Source organism: Pelodiscus sinensis, chromosome 4, assembly GCF_052426305.1.
Source record: "Pelodiscus sinensis isolate ZL-2025 chromosome 4, ASM5242630v1, whole genome shotgun sequence".
Lineage (NCBI taxonomy): Eukaryota > Metazoa > Chordata > Testudines > Trionychidae > Pelodiscus > Pelodiscus sinensis.
Window position 1 is genome coordinate 13497236 of NC_143055.1, and position 20463 is coordinate 13517698.

At 44.3% G+C, this 20463-nt stretch overlaps 1 protein-coding gene across 1 annotated transcript; it reads left to right on the forward strand.

Moving 5' to 3' along the window:
* The first annotated feature begins 1215 nt into the window (after positions 1 to 1215).
* On the forward strand, positions 1216 to 16088 carry CD8B (CD8 subunit beta). Its single transcript, XM_006111615.5, has 6 exons — positions 1216 to 1302; positions 6512 to 6871; positions 11306 to 11407; positions 12046 to 12138; positions 12756 to 12792; positions 15575 to 16088. The coding sequence occupies exons 1-6, from the start codon at positions 1257 to 1259 to the stop codon at positions 15585 to 15587; spliced, it is 651 nt and encodes a 216-aa protein (XP_006111677.3). The 5' UTR covers positions 1216 to 1256; the 3' UTR covers positions 15588 to 16088.
* Positions 16089 to 20463: the final 4375 nt, after the last annotated feature.

Sequence of the window (20463 nt, forward strand, 5' to 3'; positions counted from 1 at the left end):
GTGGCAAGACTTGAGGTGCTGGAGCTATGAATTGCGAAGCCTAGTGATGCCAAGGCTCAGCGCTGACAAGCCTTGGCAGCGAATTAAGCTGGGTAGGATTCTCTGGGATTTTTCTGGGAGCCTGGTTTGGTCCTTCATAGCTGCACTTATTTGCTGTGAATATGTTACATTAAGTCTAAGCACCTTCAAATTGGCTGTTCTTGAATGACGAATGGTTAAAAACAACCCAGTGGCTTGCTCCAGTAGCTTACTTGGTGCGAAGCACACACACATAAATACGACTAAGTTCTTGGTCTAATATTTGTGCTTTCATGAAGCCTGATATAATCCAGCAAAGTGAGTGGGAGTCTTTGCATTTCTCTGGCCGCTTCAGTGCGCATCATTTAGTGCTTTTCTCTCCAATCTGCATGTATGAACAGACCCTGGAAATGAGACTTAATTTCCCTCGCTGTTCTCAGCTGCAGTAAAAACAGCGCTGAGGGCTGGTCAGAAAACACGCTGTCAGGCAAGCTCTGTGTGAGGCTTGGAAAGAGGTGCACCATCTTTGCATCTGGACCCTCTTTTGGTCTATCTCTTCTGCCATCCATCTGGCAGTTGCTGCTGGGAACTCCCCAAAGAAGGGAAGAGATCATCCTTCTGCTATGGATCCCTCCATCTGATACTTCCACACAAATATCAGGAGGTTTGGGGTGTGAAAGAGGGAGTAGGCAAGCCCAACTCTGGAGATGGAGCAGGGACCAGAGCTCAAGAAGGATATTTCTAGCTCCCCCATGCTGTGCTACAGAATTGGACTCTGATCTCAGCTACAGCCACAGTGACCTCAATGGCTGTATGAGTTGCTACAGAATTCCCTGGAATAGTAAAAAGACCCTGCTGACAATAGGCTACAGCGCTAGGAGCCAGAGCACATACGTGTGGGAAGAGGAAGAGAGCGCCGTATGTGCAAATCTACATGGCAATAACATTACACTTCATGTTCCCATGCTTCATGTTCCCCTAGCAAGCCATGTGTCTGCTTCCCAGTCCCAGGTGGGTTATGTATGAATTAACATCTTAAAAGAGTGCACAAATAAGTTAATTAACCACGTGTCCCTCGTCAGCTGCCTTGCTAGGGGGGCTAATGAGAAGCAGCTCACACACAGGCTGTGGGCTCTGTCACACGGCCCGCCCCTACCACTCCCCCTGCTTCAGCACACTCACAAGCCCTCTTGTCCCAGGCTGAAACTCACAAGCTCTCAGGTGCCCGCAGGTCCAAGATGGAATGGCCGTGGCTCTTTCTCTACCTTGTGCTGCACATCGCAGGTAACACAAGAACCTGGCAAGGCCTTGATGTGGTGTGAATTAGAAAGGAACTTGGAGTGCAGAAGCCTGGGAGGATGCAAAGTGCTGTGGCAACTTTGTAACCCCCCTCGCCTCTATCATGTTATAGCACAGATACAGTATGGGATGTTTCTAATGTAGATAAATTACAGTAGGTTATAGAAGTACTGTATTTACATTATATATATATGTATGTAGTACATATCTACTGTATAATCTTATAGACCAATGTGCCAGACATGTTAGGATTATTTTATTTCAGAGCTATTAGGATTGATCTATTATAGGATGTTATCGATTTAAAATAGAGTATATTCAGGAATCAAAAGCTGAAATTATGTAATTATTTAAATCATCATATATCTCCAATTATTGAGATAATATAGTCACGGGAGGCTCTAAAAATACAGAGAGAGTACATTGACACACGTGTAATGGCTGGATTCGCCCCATAGAACCACAGAAAATATTAATATACTATAAATATACTACAGTATGTCATATTTTATCTCATATATAGATATATTAAATATACACTATAGTCATAGGATATCACAGCTGCAGTATTGGATAGTGTTTACATACTAAGGTGTTGTGAACTATAGAATTGCCAATAATTAGATAGATATAGATATAAACACATTATATGAGAGTATTATGTATAGGTATATTACATATTTATATTAGAATATTATTTATAGCTACATTATGTACTGCATCAAATGCTTCATTGTTGGTTTATTATAAGAATACAGATGTACATCATAAACTTACACCTTATGGAACCAGGGTTTTGATTGTTTTTTGAGGGGTTTGGGTGGTTTGTTTTTTGTTTTGTTTATTCAGTTGGGTTTTTTTCTGATCAGGCACCGCATATCATTGTATTTATTCTTTCCAGGGAAAAATTCTCCCTGACTATTCTACAGTCTCTGTGATTCTATTGATTATAATGAGGTTGCAGTGAATGTTAGTCAGGACAGAATGTTGGGAGTCAAAGGAAGGAATAATTAAATACATTTAGAGGTGACAGAAACAAGTTTCAAATGAAATCTGGTCACATGTGCACCTGGAGAAATTCCAAACACACCTTAAAAACTGCTAAATGCTTCTAATGTTTGAGAGGAAAATGCACTGGTTTTTAATATGGATTTTGACTGCAAATGAATATTCGTAAAGATAAGTGCTCTATTATAATTTATTCCAGAGAGGTATGGAAAGAATCTGTCTGACATGCAAATTCTTCTGTGCTACCCTTATTCAGGAACATGGACAAATTAGGATGAGGGTCTATGAAAAGAACAACTTTGGCAGAGATCTAGCAGTGACTTCAAGTAGAGCCAGTAATATATTTTTTGTGCTAACATCCAAGACAACATACAGTGAGATTTTCAAATGCACTCAGCGTTGTTCTAACCCTGCTCCCCTTCAAGTCAATGGGAGTTTTATCACTGACTTCAATGGGAGCAGAGATAGGCCAATTCTGGAAAGTCCCATCTTGAATACACAGTAATCTCTGCAAGGGCAGGCAATGAAATGGGTCCTTTTCTTTTTATGAATGTTGAGGTGGCCACATAGTTCAGGGTGCGGAAGGGCAGAACAACCAGGAGTAGAGACATCAAAATTACCGGTATTTAATAATGGGCTCTTCAGTGTGGCGGAGAAAGGTATAATATGATCCAAAGACTGGAAGCTAAAGCTAGACCAAATCAAAGCGGAAATAAGACATACATTTTTAACAGGGTAATTAACTAATGGAACAATTTACATTCTCCATCACTGACTGGTTTTACATTGAAATTGGGAAGTTTTTCTAAACGATCTGCTCTAGGAATTATTAGAGGGACATTCTATGAGCTGTGTTATGCAGGAGTTCAGACTAAATATTCACCATGGTTCATTCTGGCCTTGGAATCTATAAATGAAATAGTTACCCAGCAAGCTTTCCATGGGTCAGATCCTGAAAAACTTTGCACAAGTAGTCCCATTGACTTTGCAGGCACAAGGAAGTATTGGCCAGAATAAGGATTTGCAGGGTTGGGATTCAATGCATCATCGCATTATATTACAGTACAGCTGTCTGTCCCTTCACCTCATTTTTGTTTCATCGTGTCAGAAATTTTGGAGAGAGAGAACGGGAACCATCCTGTAAAATCACAGGCATATAATTTGTATAGACTACATTCGGTTTGCCTTCCTCAGTGCATTGACATCGAGGGAACTATTAACATGAGGAAACCAAAAACGATTTAGGCCTATGTCAATAAATATTGCTCATATTTCATAAATCCTTTCTGAGACAAAATGCCCACTGACCCAATGGGAAATTTTCCTAAATAAGCACGCCCAAATTTGGCTTTTTGTTTGCCATGAGAGGCATGTCCACACTAGGAAATTATTTTGAAACACCTTTTTTAATCACAACTTATTTAGTCAAAATAATAACTCCCAAAATAACTATTTCAAAATAGCGTGTCCACACTACAGGGAAGCCTTGAACTTAGTCCAAGTCAGGCTCCCTTAATGTGGATGCGCTACCTTGACTTAGAGTCTCAGGCAGCACTGGGGAGTAATTACTTTAAACGACTCTTGGGGAGTAGTTATTTCTAAATGGCAGCAGTGGAGTGTCAGCACACCGCTATTTTGAAATCACTATTTTGAAATAAGCACTATTTCTTGTGGAAAGCACGGGTTATTATTTCAAAATAACCAGCCCCTTATTTCAAAATAACAGGCTTGGTAGTGTGGAAGCTCTGCTTATTATTTCCAAAAAAGAGGAGTTATTTCGACATAACTCCCTAGTGCAGACCAGGGCAAGGAGAGCTGAAGCGTTCCTCTCAGATGCATTCATAGATCAAGTAAGCATATTGTTAAGTCAGTGCTGGCTCAGATGGCAGAGAATTAAAAATTAAAGTAGTAACTACCAGCAGTAGTCAAATTCCCCACTACAGTGCATCAGATGCAGAGCTGGATTAATGTCTATGCGGCTGTCATCACTTATACCAGCTTTGAAGCTGGCTGGCTCCCAATATCTGTAAAGCATTAGGAAGGCCAAAAGTCCTATGTCAAAGTCAAGACATCAGTCCTGCAATCTGACCCAATCAGGCAGCCTGCTTCATCCATGGAGGGGAAAGGGGGGCAGATAAATGAGGTTCCACTTGAAGACTCGCTGAGATCCAACAGGCTCTGTACAGGTGCACATGTGTGTGGCTCCGTGTGCAAGATAAGGGCCTAAGTGTTATTACTACCAAACATTACTGTAAATGAGGCCAGGATTTTTTAAAGAACATGAGCACTTCAAAGCAAAGGAGCAAGCTATGGAGACAAGATTACCAAGGGCAGGGCCTTTAGAACATGCACAGGAAATAAGTGGCTCTTGATGGTTCAGTCTTGTTTTTACGCTGATGCATCATATCCAGAATTTGTTGTTTTGTTTGTTGAAAAACTGAGTTCCCTCACACAAGTGCATACGCACCCACACAGACACACGCACACCAAGGCACAACATCGTAGCGGAGGCAATATTTGCAAAGGCTGAGTTCAGTAATGCCAACCCTAAGCACTGAAAAACCCATGGGAGTCAAGCCCTGCACATTGCAAAGTAGGTATGAAGCTCAATAATGAAATTGGCTTCCTTTTATATTTTCCTGCTTGTTGTTGAGTGTGTGAAGACTCATTTTCCAGCTTTTCTCTGTGATCATGAAGGCTTAAAACACGTTACAAAGCTGAAAGTCTCACATAATCTCCTGGCTACAGGCACCGGAGCTTTAACCAAAAAAACAAAACAAAAACAAACAAACAAAACCTCTCTAAATATCATGAGACTCACAATAACATCATGAGAGTTGGCAAAACTGTGAGTTAATATTACTGTTGAGCAGCCGATCTCGCATGTTGCTCATGTTTCCAACTAAGAAGATTCACAGTATGGAATCATTTTGTCACTTGGTGGTCTCAAAAATAAAGTAAGTAAAAAGTAAGTAAAAGAAAAGAAAGTAAGAAGGTTAGATACGGTACTTAGGGTAGCACCATTCTCCACCAATATTCCCAATTAAGTCACTGGGAAAGACTGCAACCAATAGTCCCACTAAGTAGGACCTCACGCCTCACATAGCTCCACGGAGAACAGTGGGAGACACTGAGCAGTAAGGTATAACTCAATGCACATACAGGTATTACTGACTATCTCTTAAGAGATAATTCACAGAGTACGATGCTATTCAGTGTGAGTGAGATCAGCCTCTGGCTCTTATTTATTATCTATTTTGATTTTAATTCTGGCGCGTGCAAAACTCCAAATCCTCACAGTCCATCATATGCAACAAGCGAGGGAATAAGTGAAATAAATGCCCATCTCAACCACCAAATCACTGGTCGTACTCATCCATAATTAAACAACTGAAGCAGTTTGGTGAAATCATGTCAGTATAAATTGGCAACTTTCCACTAATGTTAGTAGAGCTATTCTGTTTTAACACCAGTTGAGGATTTGGTCCATGGTAGAACTGTTAGTGTGACTAAATGCATATTCATGGATAAAAATCAAAAGGGGACCAGATCCCATGCGGAGCCAAGAGCCTGCAGCTCCCACTGATTTCAGTATGTTGTATATATTTATGTGTGTTGCTCGCTGCATTTATCACTTTGAATGAGCTGTGGTTCTTCTTTGTATAGGTTTTGATACCTTATCTAGAATCATCTTCAGACTCTTTGCTGCTTTTGCAGCCAGAGAATATCCAATGCGCAAGCAAATAGGAGCGAAAAGAACTGGCAGAAAAAAACCTGAACCTGGCCCAAAGAATGGCCAAAGCACTGAAGATAAGGAATGGCAAAAAAAAAAAAAAAAAAAAAATCTCCTTACGTAAAACGTGGAAGTCTTATTAATGGACATTTTAAAAAGTGAACTGGAAAAGAGACTAGAAATAGAGCTAGTTAGCTGTGATCTTCTGCCTGGCTAGATGGGTATCTGTAGTGCAGCAACTATGATAGTATCAATTAAACTGGAATGGCAAGAAAATTAATAGGAAACAATCCAACACTAGCATGATATAGGGGCTAGATTTCCTAATAGGTCTGGTCCATTTCTATTTTGTGTGACCCCCCCATATAAATGACTATGCTCATAAAGAAATCCTTTATTTAATATGCAGAGATATGTATGTTGACCATAATCATGTTATCTTCTCCCTGGTAGGTTGCCAGAAAACTCCAATTTTATTTCAGACTCCAGGACATATCATAGCCCTGAACAACAGTACGACTGAAATATTCTGTACAATGAAAAGTGAACAGCTTTCCCAGTTAGGAGTCTATTGGTACCGATGGAGCCAGAAGAGCCAAGACTTCCAGTATATATTATATGCAACTGTTTTGAACAAACATACCCATGGCAACGACATCGACAAAGGCAGGTTTACTGTGACTAAAGAAAGCTTTCGGAACTCGCAGACACTGAGGATCAGCAGGCTTCAGCATTTGGACGCAGGCACATATTACTGCACTGTCTCCTACAACTCGAAGCTGCTCATTGGCAATGGCACAGAACTTACCATAGGTAAGTGCTGATTCAGACTGGCCCATCTGCTCCAAAATCTCACAGTGCTTGGCCAGGATGGTGCTACAGTAACATGGTTAGAATTAAAAAAAAAAAAAATCTCACAGTGCTTGGCCAGGATGGTGCTACAGTAACATGGTTAGAATTAAAAAAAAAATCCTGATAGAAAAGATAATTGGGCCCAAATCGGTACCTAAATCCTGCTTGTTGTTCTCATTGCTTTCATTGCAACTATCCCCAAGAACAAGGTACCCTGGAATGAATTGGTTTTAGAGACTATATTAGCCAGAAAACCTGGGAGAGAAAGGTAAAACACGATCCACCACCTTGAAGCTAGACAAATTCAGGCTGGAAACAAGGCAGAACATTTCAGGGGGGAGGGAAATAAACCATTGGAATAATTTACCCAAGGTTGCAGTAGATTCTCCATCGCTGGCAATTGTTAAATCCAGACAGCATGTTTTTTCTAAAAGGACTCCTCGCATTCAAACAGGAATTCTTCCAGGGAAATTTTATGGCCTGTGGTAGGCAGGTGGTCAAACTAGATGATCACTGGTTCCTTCTGGCTTTAAAATCTATGACTCTGTGAAATGCAGAGAAATTGCTTCCAGGGTTATAAAGTTACTAATAAACTAACCATTCGCCACTGTCCATTTTTCACTTTTGGTCACAACCGGAGTGCTGCTGTGTGTTGAGAATTGTTGTGTCAAGGAGACTTTCCGAGGAACACTACTAGACCTAGACGATTCACATTCGTTATCTCTAATTCCTATGCTATTTTTGCTCTTAACTGGGATTGATTTCCCTGCTTGAGTTCAGAGATCCTTCTCTCACGCTGCCATTTACCAAAATCCTAACACTCCCCTTAAAACATCTATCTCAGAGAGACGGTGGCAGAGTCCTGAACCTTTCACATCCAGGTCTCCGCAGGCAAGTTCATGATAAGCTGGTAAAGGCCAACAGCTCTTGCCATCCAGGGACTGTTTAGGGCCCTGCGTGGAACAGGTCTCAATCCAGTTCCTTCTCCACCACAGCTGATACACCCTGCCCACATTGATGGCAATCTCAGCAAGAGAAGCCCCTCAGGATTGATGGGGCCATGGAGACTGAGCTACTTTCTGATTCCTAGAGCTGGTCGCTCTAGGTCAGGGCTGAGGCATATTGTTGTGTCTGTATGGGGACACTTGCCCATCTGCTGCCCATGCACATCCCATTCCTGCAGGATGCTGATGAAATCTGTGGCGCTTCTCACAAGCACAGAGTCCACCCGCATGACTCTGATGGCTGGTGTGACAATGCTGCCTGTGCCTAAACAGAGGATTTCAGCCCCTGGGGCTGTCGGGCCAATGCCTTTGGGGAGCTCTAATTTGCAGTCTATGGGACTTTATGGTGGGCATAAGGATCTGAACTATAGGCTCCTTCCTAATGCAGGACCTTACAGAACCTCTTTCAAATTCTCAAACATTCAGTAACACTCTTCGATCCCCAACTTCTCCGCTATGGCAAAGGGTAGAAAAAATACTGCACGTTGATCACTGTATGTGATCGTGCGCTTAAAACCCTCCCTGGTGGCTTCACTTTGGAGCAATGTCCGTCCTAAGAGGATAAAATGTTCTAATTAAAGTTTATGCTTAGCAGGGATATAATCATAGTCATTGGCTTTAAAATGTCCTCAGTCTTCCGTCTTGAAGAATCCCAAGACCTTTACTTGTTGCAAATAAATACACTGGAATTTACTGTCATTGCGTTGGCTACTTGAAAGAAAAGTTCTTTGAAGACTGAGAAGTATCTGAGCAGCTGTAGTAATGCTCCCTACCCAAAAGCAGTGCTTTCAAAACCAGGCTGCTGTCTCCTAGGCAAAATGAAAACCTTCTGAAAACCTGTTTAAAGCTGAGCCCCGATAGACTGAATTCACGAGACAGGGTTTCCCCTAACTTACACAAGTGAAATCACACTTTACTGGGAATTTCATTTCCCTTTTGGCATCTCTGACAAAATGGCGTCATTTTTTAATGTCCATTTTAATGTCCATGTTCTTTGGTGTCATTTTTTAATGTCCATTGTTAAGTAGTTTAGCAAAAGAAGGAATGAAGTTATCCACGTGAATTCTAATAATCCAGATGTCTCATGGGACACCGGAAATGTTTGCTGTGTCCATGTCATTAAAATAAATTGTGGTTTTTCTATGAACTTCAGTTCCAGGGGACAAGAAATGAACTTTGGATAGTCCAGAATTTTGGTTAACTGATATTTGAATGATCAGATTTTTATCTAGTGATAGAAATGTAGCTGTGTTAGTCTGGTGTAGCTGAAGCAAAATACAGGACTATGTAGCACTTTAAAGACTAACAAGATGGTTTATTAGATGATGAGCTTTCGTGGGCCAGACCCTCTTCCTCAGATCAAATAGTGGAATTTGTGACTATTTTCTTCCACTATTTTCTTCCACTATTTGATCTGAGGAAGTGGGTCTGGCCCACGAAAGCTCATCACCTAATAAAGCATCTTGTTAGTCTTTAAAGTGCTACATAGTCCTGTATTTTGTTTCAGATTTTTATCTGTATGATGACGGGGGTAGTTGTCTGATTGGTTTCTGTCATTACAAGTTTTTCTGGCCTGACTTCTTAGAGAGATAAATATGTTAAATTATGACTCATATAGTCAATAATAATCTACAGGTCTTATTTAATCACTGTTATAGTAATCAAAAACTATTTCAAGCCAAGCTTTCTACATGCTGACAAGGGAATAGAATCAGAGATGTGTTGGAATCCCCTTGGGATGTTCCTGTAATTATCAGTTTGATGTGATACACGTGTGGATATTACCATGACGGATAGCAGGCCAAAATGTTAAGATAGACATATGGAAAATGTGAAATCTGTAGTAGACTGAAGATATGTGAGCTGATGGTAAATTAGGGCATTTTGCAGGATCGGGCCCTGTTATGGGATTTTGTGCAGCAGGTAGCTCTCTTCCCACTTGTTTCCTTTCTTAACTGTCATGGAAAATAATAACCTGTGATACTGTAAAATATAATTTATGGTTTGGAAATACTGCAGAAAATGTGATAGCATGGCCTTAGGGCCATACCTTGTAAACACTGCAAGATGTAGGCTATGCCCTGGAGTAATACTATTTCTGGTAGGATATATTACAGCTCAGATGCTAGCTACCAGTGTGTTTTTTTCACTGGTATTGCATGTTGCCACTTCCCTTGTTCATTTAATATACTGCAACATGGGGCGTTTCTTTAAATGCTCTTGGCTAGATCTTGTTCTCTTAACGTTGAGTTGAAATCTGTGCTCCTTTGTCATTGCAATTCACCTACCTTACACGGGATAACTGCTCGTGCTTGGGGCAGATTCTGAGGTCTCTGAAATTCTTAGGAAATGTAATGACTAGTAATTGCGGTGTTTTAAAAAAATAACTAGTGTGAAAGGGCCCAGTTCTGCTCCCACACTGCAAAACTCCCATTGAACAGAATGGGCCCCTTTACACTAGTTCTTTTTCTAATTTAGAGGCTGTCTTTTAAAAATACATACATACTTTATAAGACCAAGATTTTCAAAAGCAACTGATGATTTAGGTTGTCCTACTTTAAGGCGCTTCTCGCCCGATCCCCCACCCTACCTATCATCTCTCATGCAGTTTTGAAAAGCAGACTCCTGTCTATGATCAGCCTGTGCTGCCCAGCCTCTATCATCCACCTGTCACATTTTCAAACAAACATCTCCATGCTTTTGCCAGAGTTGCCTGACGGGTTTGGGATTTGCTCCCTATCAATGTCCACAAAGCACCTCATTGGCTTCCATCAACACCTTCCTTAAAATTCTCTTTTGTCGTGAGGACTCTAAGAAATTTGACAAAGGTTAGGCAGCTGGGATGCGGCAAGATGCGGTGATCAGAGCCTGTCATGCCCGACAAACATTGTTTCTGTTGCCCTGTATGCATCAGTCAATCTGTCTGTATCCTTCTGACGATGCTGGTTTTGTACTAACATTCCAAATTCTCTGGGTGAGGGATGCTCTTTTTGTTCTGTCATACTGCCCCCAAACACAACATAGTCCATGACTAAGTCTCTAAGGTATAAATGCTGATGCTAACGCATGAGACACTTTAAGTGACCTTGTTGTTCAGAGAGTAAATTCTCAGTTTTGTTCTGAAAATCAGGATCCTTTAAGGTGTCTCAAGAAGGACACGTTTGAAAATCTTGGTCTAAATGTCAAAATTCCTTGACCCATATTATGATCTGACCACTTGCCAAGCATCAAAGCTTTTCTACACAAAGCTGTTTAGAGACTGAAGCTGCAACAATTCCTTTCCGTTTTTTCCTTTTAGCCCTAAGGATTGTCAAAGGCTTTTCCACATTTACCATTAATGCGCATTTAAATGTCTTCCGTGCTATGCCACATACTATTTTCATCCTTTCAGTTGATGTTTTGCCTACTACTACAAAACCGACAGAGAAAACACCGCCCCCAAAGAAGCCTTCGGGGTGCAGATCCTCCGGCACAGCCTCTGTAAAAAGGAAAGGTAGGGCATTGCCTTTCGCTGGGCATCTTTGCAAAATGTAGCCTGGGCCAAATCGAGTGCATTTCAGTTTCAGCCCACGGAGTCACAGTAGGGATGAAGCTGCCTCAGTATATTCCATTTTCTTAGCTGCCGTGATGTAGATCTGGGGTGAAGTGTAGGGCATTCTCTGGATGATAAACAGTCATGAACCACTGCCCAGAACTGTGCCAGGTGCCTAAAAACACAGGGTCTGGTCTCTCTCACTGATGCCATTAGCATGTCTGTAGCTGACAGAGCCTCAGTACCTGGGATTTCCCCTGGCCTTAGGGACCTGCTTCAAAAGGGGAGTCCTCCACCCCAGGGGGGACTCTAAGAAAAAGAGAATATAGCTCAAGCTAACCATACACAGGCCAGTCTGCTTCTCCCCACAGCCCAGTCACTGGCCCCTCTAGATCCATGGAGAATTGGAGGGGCCCCATGGGATTGTAGCTGAGCCCCTTCTGCAGGCAAGGGGACAGATCTGTATGTAGCTCTGGAGACACAATGCCCCCTCCCACGTCCCAGGAGAGTTTCTGTCAGAGGTAGTGTGTGGAGCCGGCACAGTCTGCCAGCTGCTTTTGCTTTCTGTAATATGCACTGTATGTTTCTTTTGGTTTAAGGTTCTTCCTGCAGCGGCTTCATCTGGGCCCCATTAGGGGCATGTGCTGTTATTTTATTGGTGTCTCTGGTTGGTGTCATCTACCGCTTTCAGCGTAAGTGTTGGGCACTCCTCGGAGGAGGGTTTCTCCATATGTGGAACTCACCTTTCCGGCACCGAAGGGGGCCCATTCCCCTGCCCCAAGGCCTGCAGAGAGTCTCTTGTGAGCCCAGAGATCCATTTGGGAAGGAAGCAGAAGGTGGGGGAGACAGATCTCACAGGAAGCCCGTTGTGCACCCCAAACCCCATAATTCATGCAGCCTGGGGCTGTGTGCCCACATATCCCAATGTGGGGGGGAGTGTTACAGGTCCCTGCTCTCTGCTCATCCACAGAAGAATGTGTCTGTGACAAATCTCCAGCTATTGCACTCCACTGGCTCCAGCTTTTAGCTCTGGAGAGCCCCAGTTCAATCCCAGGCGCATCAGCCAAGATGGTGGCTGACTCACATTTCAGCTCCTCATCCCAGCACAGAGGAGAACCCTTCAGACAGGGCCTCCAGGGGCAGCTGCAGGCTGGGGCTCCCTGGCAGGACACCTCTGGCGGGGGAAGGGATGCTGAGGAGGCAGAGATGTCAGGGACTGGGGGCAGGGAATATCAGGAGTTCAGGAGAGTCCCATGTGGGGTGGGAGCACGAGGAGCTGAGGCCTAAGTTGTTGCCTTTCTCCTTCCAGGCCTGCGCAGGAGAATGAGGCTTCACTTCCGCAAACAGTAAGTGCACCGTACACTGTAACTCAGCTGTGCTTTTCTTCCCCATCAGCCAGCACTAATGCGGGGGGGGAGGGGGAGGAATAATGGGGGGGGATCCCACGAGGTGCTGAGCACCTCCTATGTGCTGCTGAGTGCTGACTCCTCAAGTGCTGTCAGCTCTTGTTAAAGTAACTGGGAATTGAGGTTCCTCGCTAGAAGCAGCCAGCACCGCACAGAACCGAGTGTCTCTGAGCAACTCCTTTGCTGATGAAGGCATCCCACAGGACAGGGAGGCCACCTGTGTGTTATCCCGGCAGCTGCCTAGTTTTCACTTCACTCATGCTAGACCCAAGAGGGGCATTTTCTCTTTGCCTTCTCCCCAAATGTGGGCTGTGAAAAGTGCCCAAAGCTTAAACATGAGCCTGTTCTCACTAGAGACGGGCTGAAAGCAAGCCCTCCATCCAAAGCTCCCTCCTGGCCACAGCTTCGGGTGCCTGGGCAGTATATATTACAGCTAGAGCTTCGAATACCCCCAAGGTGAGCGGGAATTGGATGTGAATCAGAACGTCGCATCTCAGGCCCGCCTGCAGACAGCACGGAATGGACCATAGAGACGTAGGGCACATCCCAAGTCATGCTGTTGGCCAGCAGGATCCAATCTGCACAAGCGTCTCTGGTGCTTCTCGATGCTTTGCCCGAGCCGCAGGATAGTCTGAAATCTGCTCTGGGTGTGGCCTCTTCCTCTGTCTATGACGGGAAGTGAGGAGCAGCATGTGGGCAAAACTCAACACTGTGGAGCGGCCCAGAAAGGAGGTCAAGCTACAGCGGCTCCCCTTCTTGGCCAGAAAGGGATTACTGACAGCAGGGCAAGAGGCATGATGAGCAGCTGCTGAATGGAAGTCAGAAAGGAAGAGTTGGGTTGTAGGTCCACAGACGCCTCCTGTCAGGGAGACCTGTGACGCTGAAGAACGGTCTCCTAAGAGAGGGGGAAAGGAAGTCCCAGAAATCTGGCCACGTAAGGCCAGAATAAATGGGAGGGGACTGTCCCTTCCAGCTGGGAGAGACTCACTGCTCTGTCCTCAGCAGGAAGCTGCTGCTATCACTGATGGGGAAGTGCCCCTGCCCAGCCTGGCTGGGCAGGGCTCATTAAGCAGCAGTGGGGCTGTGCTGCCATGCAGCTTAGAAGGAACCTTGCCCTTGACAGGCACAGGATAACAGAGAGGGGCACGGGGTGGGCTACATGAAGCACCGTAACAGCCTTTCATGACAGGAGAGCCATGTGACAATGTCCCCAGGACCAAGGCCACCCCACAACATTTTGGCACCTGAGGTGGGGCGCTCAAATGATGCCCCCAAGCCGCCTCGCTTGGGCCAACACTTTGAAAGGTCTCAATTCTGCCTTCTTCCTGTTCTACTCTCGTGGTATTGCAGAGCGAATACATATGCACCAGCAGCAGACACAATTTTCTACCCTCTGGGTCCTAGTTGTGCCCCCCCCCCCCCCCACAGTCTGGCACATGAGGCGGCCACCTCAGTTTGCTTTATGGTAAGGCCAGCCCTGCCCAGGGCCTGTGGTGACCCTAGACGGGATTGTTCACAAAACAGAACAAAAACCTCATAGACTGCCTCCTCCTGATAGCAGGACTCTCACTCCAGCCCCACATCTAGCTCCACGGAGCTCCGTGGACCTGCTGTCTCTGACGCCCTGCCCAGTAGCCTGTCCCCGGCTTTGCTCAAATGGCCCCGTGCCACCGTCATCAGGACTGCGTGACAGGTGGTTGACTCCCTTCATCTAGTTCTTGCTGCCCCCCACCACAGTCCGCATGGGTCTGCTGGGTGAACAGGGCATGTATGCCATCCCAGTTGGTCAGCAAGTGAAGGAAAACCATCTCCCACTCAGGGAGAAACCCAGACAGCTCCCTACAAAACAGCAAGGCTGTGTCTACACTGCACCCCTTTTCCGGAAAAGGGATGCAGATTAGACACATCGGAATAGCAAAATCCACAGGGGATTTAAATATCCCCCGCTGTATTTGCATTAACATGGCTGCCGCTTTTTTCCGGCTTGGGGATAAGCCGGAGAAAAACGCCAGTCTAGACGTGATTCTCCGGAAAATAAGCCCTTTTCCGGAGGATCTTTTATTCCTACTTGAAAGGGCTTATTTTCTGGAGAATCACGTCTAGACTGGCGTTTTTCTCCGGCTTATCCCCAAGCCGGAAAAAGGCGGCAGCCATGTTAATGCAAATACCGCGGGGGATATTTAAATCCCCCATGGATTTTGCTATTCCAAAGTGTCTAATCTGCATCCCTTTTCCGGAAAAGAGGTGCAGTGTAGACACAGCCCAAAGGTTATGTAGTGGGGCCCTAAAAGTGAATGGGAACAGCTGAGGAGCTAAGAATCTTGTACAGGTGAGGGATGGCTCATTGTCTTCTGTGCAATGGCTTTGTTGATGGAAGATCAGCACATGCCATTGCTGTTGTTCTGGGTCACAAATGACTTACTAGGTTAGCACCATTATGTCTGATTTTTAATGGCTCTCAGTTTTCCTTTTGCCAGGCTGCTTTGTGTTCATTATTACTAGGATTCTAGTAATGCCAACATACCAGTAGCATAGTCTGAAAAGGGCAGTATCTTCTGTTTTGTTCCTGGACTTTGGCCCAGACTACTGAAGTATTTAGGCATGTAAATCCCACTAGAATCAATAAGAAAGGCACCCAAATATGTGGAGGATCTGGACGTTTGTGCTTTGCAGCATCTCTCTGCCAGCAGGGTTAACATCTTTGTATCTCCCGGTACTTTAGGGTACTTAAATAAGATGAATGCCTGGAGGATTCTTCTGTGTTGCATATCAAGTACCTACTGTAAATGCCACATGAGCTCAACACCTGGAACACATGCGCCAGGAGGAATGTTACGGAAAATTATCTGAGACTTGAAATGCAGAGCAGATATTTGCTGTCTGGGATCCACCTATCATGCACCACCACAGTACTAAGTGTTCAATTACTTACTACAGCTACTTACAAATTGTAGAGCAGGCCCAGTGCCACATGCCTCCTTATTGCCTTCAATTCCCTCTAAAATCCTGGGGCCCTGAGGCTGTACAGCACCTTACAGAAGTGACCCCTGGTTTGCCGTGTGAATTGTCATGTACAATATGGTGTAAATAGTATTTTTGTACAATGTGCTAAAAAATTCTTCTAAAGAGCTTCACTGCACTCTATTCATTCAATTTCACCTAATAAAATAGCATCTGAGTGGATTTTTAGATTCTTTTTTTGTCCCGGTAAAGCGAATTGCTTAGCATTTTATTGAATATGCAGGTCACTTTCAGAACAGCCTCTTGGGAGCATGCTAAGAAGGTTCACCATATACTTCAAGAGCTGAGCAAAAATTTCTGGATGAATTGTTTATTCACGGATAAATGAAGCTTCAGATCAACCAAAACTATTCCTGAATTTGGGTCAAATTTGCCAAATAATTTTGATGGGGAAAAACTGTTGTTTTCAAAGTCCAAAGTTTCACATGGATAATTTTAAAATGAAATATTTTGAGTTTTTGTTTGGAAAGATTTCATTTAGAAATGTAAGTAGACTTATGGCAGGGAGGAGGGGGAGAAGGAACAAGAGGGTAAAAAAACACTGAAAATGAAATTAAATTAAAAAAAATACAGGTCAAACAAAAACTTCAACCCAAAATTAATTGTAATTTTTTGAAGGTTTTCATTTCAGCTGACAAACTAAAAACAAGAAAAGAATTATTTGCTGAGTTCTATGTACTTCATGGCCTAGAGTACTGGTTACCAATCTAAAATTAGGGCCATCTTTCACCTGATGTTGCTTGGAGAAAAAATGATTATTGGTATAACACTAACTATATCTGTAGCTTGGGATTCCAAGCTCTTTGACACTATAAAAATATACCAAGAGCTTATCTGAACACAATTTTTTTGCCACTTTAATGAGATGTGATCCAAACTGCTCTAGTTAAAGTGATTCAATGCCTTAGCTTGGAGGCAGTGGTGCTGACATAAAAGTGTTTATGCCAGTATAGAGTGCTTCCGTAAATGTAGGATTTTGTATTCCTCCAGTCACCAATCACATCCCTAATAGCAAAATGTAAATCAGAACAAAACCTGTGTGTCAAGTTTACAATGTAATAGATAAGACAGACACAGAGATCAGGTCACGCAGCAGGTTAATAGCAGAGCCCAAAATAGAATCAGTGTCTCCTGATGGTTAGTTGAGTGCCCCTTGTTCACTAAGCCCCGTGGCCTCCCTTTAGACATGGTTTCTAGTTCCACATGGACCAATGGATTCTACTCTCCAGCTTCTTAGCAAGATTCTTCTGGCCTTTTAGAACATGGGGGTTCTCTCCTCCACACACCGTCACCATCAACCTCCTCCTCAATGCAGTAAGCACAACAGCTTCCATACTTACTTCTTACACATAGTGGGTGGGTGGTTGTTGTTCAGGAAGTAATCCCTAGAGATGTGCGTAGGGTGATTCTTCTCCATCACAGGCAATAGCCACCGATGTTTTAAACTGCATTTAGTCAAACAGAAAGGTACCCAGTAAACCTCATTTCCACATTGTGGGTGGAAAGGAAAGAATCATGCTTGTATTGATGGGTAGGAAAAACCTACATACACTATTTCACTTTCTTCTGAGTGCATTGGACTGACCTAGCCAGCATCTCAGTAGCGCAAGGAGTTCCAGAGTACGTCTATACAGCAGCATTATTTCAGAGTAACTGCCATTATTCTGAAATAACGTCGTGCGCATCTACACAACAAGCCTTTATTTCGAAATAATGTCGAGCTGGAGGACTTCTTACTCTGACTCCTGTAGCCCTCATTTCACAAGGAGTAAGGGAAGTGGAAGGAAGAGTTTTCTTCCTTTGACTTTCTGCTGTGTAGACAGCACCAAAAGCCAAATGAAGCTATTTCAACATCAGCTATGTAATTGACGCAGCTGAAGTTGCATAGCTTAATTTGACTTTAGCCCTGCGGTGTAGATATACCTCCATAATGCCCATCACCATCATATCTGAGCATCATTTCTGTAGCATTCATTTAACATTGTGCCAAAAATCATATTTACTAAGGTTGAATATCTTATCCCACTATCGTGAAAAGCCCAATAATGTTTGAGATTATTAACTGGCATCGTATTCACTATTCTTTCTAAAGCACCACAGATGTGTATGTTGCTTTATAGCCATGGCCCTGAGAGTTTACAATCTAAGTGCCTAATCCCGCAAATCACCTTCTTATCACCGTTAGAGCTGTCTGTCATGAGTTAGCCTACTGGAAATGCATGCACAAAAATTTCCCAATAGGCTAATTGTGTTTGGGATCAGCCCCTAACACTTTGCGCTACTTGTTTTATTGACTCAGAAGAGTAGCGCGTTGCAGTTATCAAAGATAATGAAATACTGAAGCACATCAGTATGTAGTTGACAGAAATAGTAGTGCTTTCACAGCTAAATTAAGATGGAGATTTTCTAAAGATCCCAGTGATTTGGGGTTTCCCAGCCTTAAAAGGACATGAATTATTAGAAAGCCCAGAAAAATCCACCCTCTGACACTTCGGCACCTTTTTGTTTTTAAGTTTTGGGTGTCTGACATTTTAAGTCAGACAAACGAAAGTTTCCCAAGCAAAATACAGGACTATGTAGTACTTTAAAGACTAACAAGATGGTTTATTAGATGATGAGCTTTCGTGAGCCAGACCCACTTCCTCAGATCAAATAATGGAAGAAAATAGTCACAACCACATATACCAAAGGCTACAATTTAAAAAAAGAACACATATGAAAAGGACAAATCAAATTTCAGAACAGAGGGGGGATGCAGGGGGGGGGGAGGTAAATGTCTGTGAGCTAATGATATTAGAGGTGATAATTAGAGGTGATAACCTCTAATATCATTTGCTCACAGACATTTACGTCCGTCCCCCGTCCCCCCCCGCATCCCCCTTCTGTTCTGAAATTTGATTTGTCCTTTTCATATGTGTTCTTTTTTTTAATTGTAGCCTTTGGTATATATGGTTGTGACTATTTTCTTCCATTATTTGATCTGAGGAAGTGGGTCTGGCCCACGAAAGCTCATCATCTAATAAACCATCTTGTTAGTCTTTAAAGTACTACATAGTCCTGTATTTTGCTTCAGCTACACCAGACTAACACGGCTACATTTCTATCAAAAGTTTCCCAGTCACTTTAAAAAGTTTGGCCTAAATTGTCATTGACATGCTTCATTGGCAGCACGGGCAGCGTCTCAGTTCTGGCTGGCTGGCAGAGAAACCCTCGGAGGCATGAGCATGAAAACCCAGCTGAGGAAGGCAAGCCCCAGTCCCGCCCCTTCCACTTGAGGCCTCACTCCCGGAACGAAATGCTGCCCACCCCCAGCTTGATCCTGCCTGGCCATGTGGCGAGTCGGGGCTATCGTGATGCCCCCAACCCTGCTCTCCCCAGCAGCTGATGAAAGCCATGCTTCCCCATCATGGCCCCATTCCCGCCTCCCCTCCTCCCCCTGACAGCCAGGCTGCTGAACTGAACTGCCTTCCCCAGGAGCCAGGGGAGCCAGGCTGCTGTGCTGTGGCTCCAGCCTTCCCCAAGGGCCAGGAAGAGCCAGGCTGCCGCGCCGTGGTTCCAGTCTTCCCCGGGGCCAAGGGGGAGCTGGGCTGCCACACCATGGTTCCAGCTTTCCCCGCCGGCGGCCCCAGCCTTAGGCAGTCGGTCATGTGCTTTCCCTTGCCTACATTACCAACCGCCCATGCCCGGAGGCACCGGTCCCTCACTGCACTGTGTCTGATAGTGTCTGGGTCTGACCGTGAGAAGTGCTGAGTGCCTGGGAGTTGAAGGAAGGGACTGTCATGTGGTGCACGGTATGTCTCGTGACCTCAATGCCTGAGGCCTAGCTGGGAAGGCAGTGCATTTGCCTTCCCAGTGCATTGGTACAGCAGGGTTTGAGAAGAGACTGGCTTCTACAAGGCCATGTGTACATGGAGGGCGCTACTGAGGAGCAGCTGTACCAGTGCAGCGCCTCTGTTGACCATGCTCGGTGCTGACGGGAGGGAGCTCTACCGCCGACATAGTGTAGCGCACACATGCTTATGTCAGTGAACTGTCTGTCGCTTAGGTGTGGCTTATTCACACTGCGGAGTGACACAGGTTATGCCGGCACAGGCCTTAGTCAAACTAGAACCTCCTGATGGGGGTAGAAAAGCCTACACAGTTTTTCAGAGTTTCCTCCACAAAGTCTCACTAAATACTCAGATGAATCACCACTAACCAGGCAGGGTATTCTCACAGCATCGCTCCCTGGGCTGCCTATATTCCTCAAGCACAGCTGGTAGTTTCAGGGTGAAGTCAGCATCACCACGCCAGTTGCTTCTTATTGATGCCATAAACAAGCAGACTCTGAGAACAGTGCGTCAGCTCCCAGCTCCCAGCCAGGTGCATGGAGACTTCCTGTCAGGACTGCTTTACTTAACATAAACCACAGGGGAAATCCTGATGGTGCTGAGCATCTGTAGTTTTCTTTGATTCTGATGCAGGCTGTGACTTAGCACTTCCCAGGATCTGGCCCATTAAGTCAGCTTTACATCTACAAAATGCCTTGAAAAGTATGGTTCCAAATGTCACTCTGCTATTGAAATGCTTAGGCCATGTCTACACTAGGAA

What these genes read in the sequence shown, in the direction of transcription:
- CD8B (XM_006111615.5), top strand. Translation starts at nt 1,257, where the DNA reads ATGGAATGGCCGTGGCTCTTTCTCTACCTTGTGCTGCACATCGCAG. An exon ending in TGGCACAGAACTTACCATAG is followed by an intron (nt 6,872 to 11,305) that starts GTAAGTGCTGAT and finishes TCATCCTTTCAG; the next exon opens with TTGATGTTTTGCCTACTACT. An exon ending in AGCCTCTGTAAAAAGGAAAG is followed by an intron (nt 11,408 to 12,045) that starts GTAGGGCATTGC and finishes TTTTGGTTTAAG; the next exon opens with GTTCTTCCTGCAGCGGCTTC.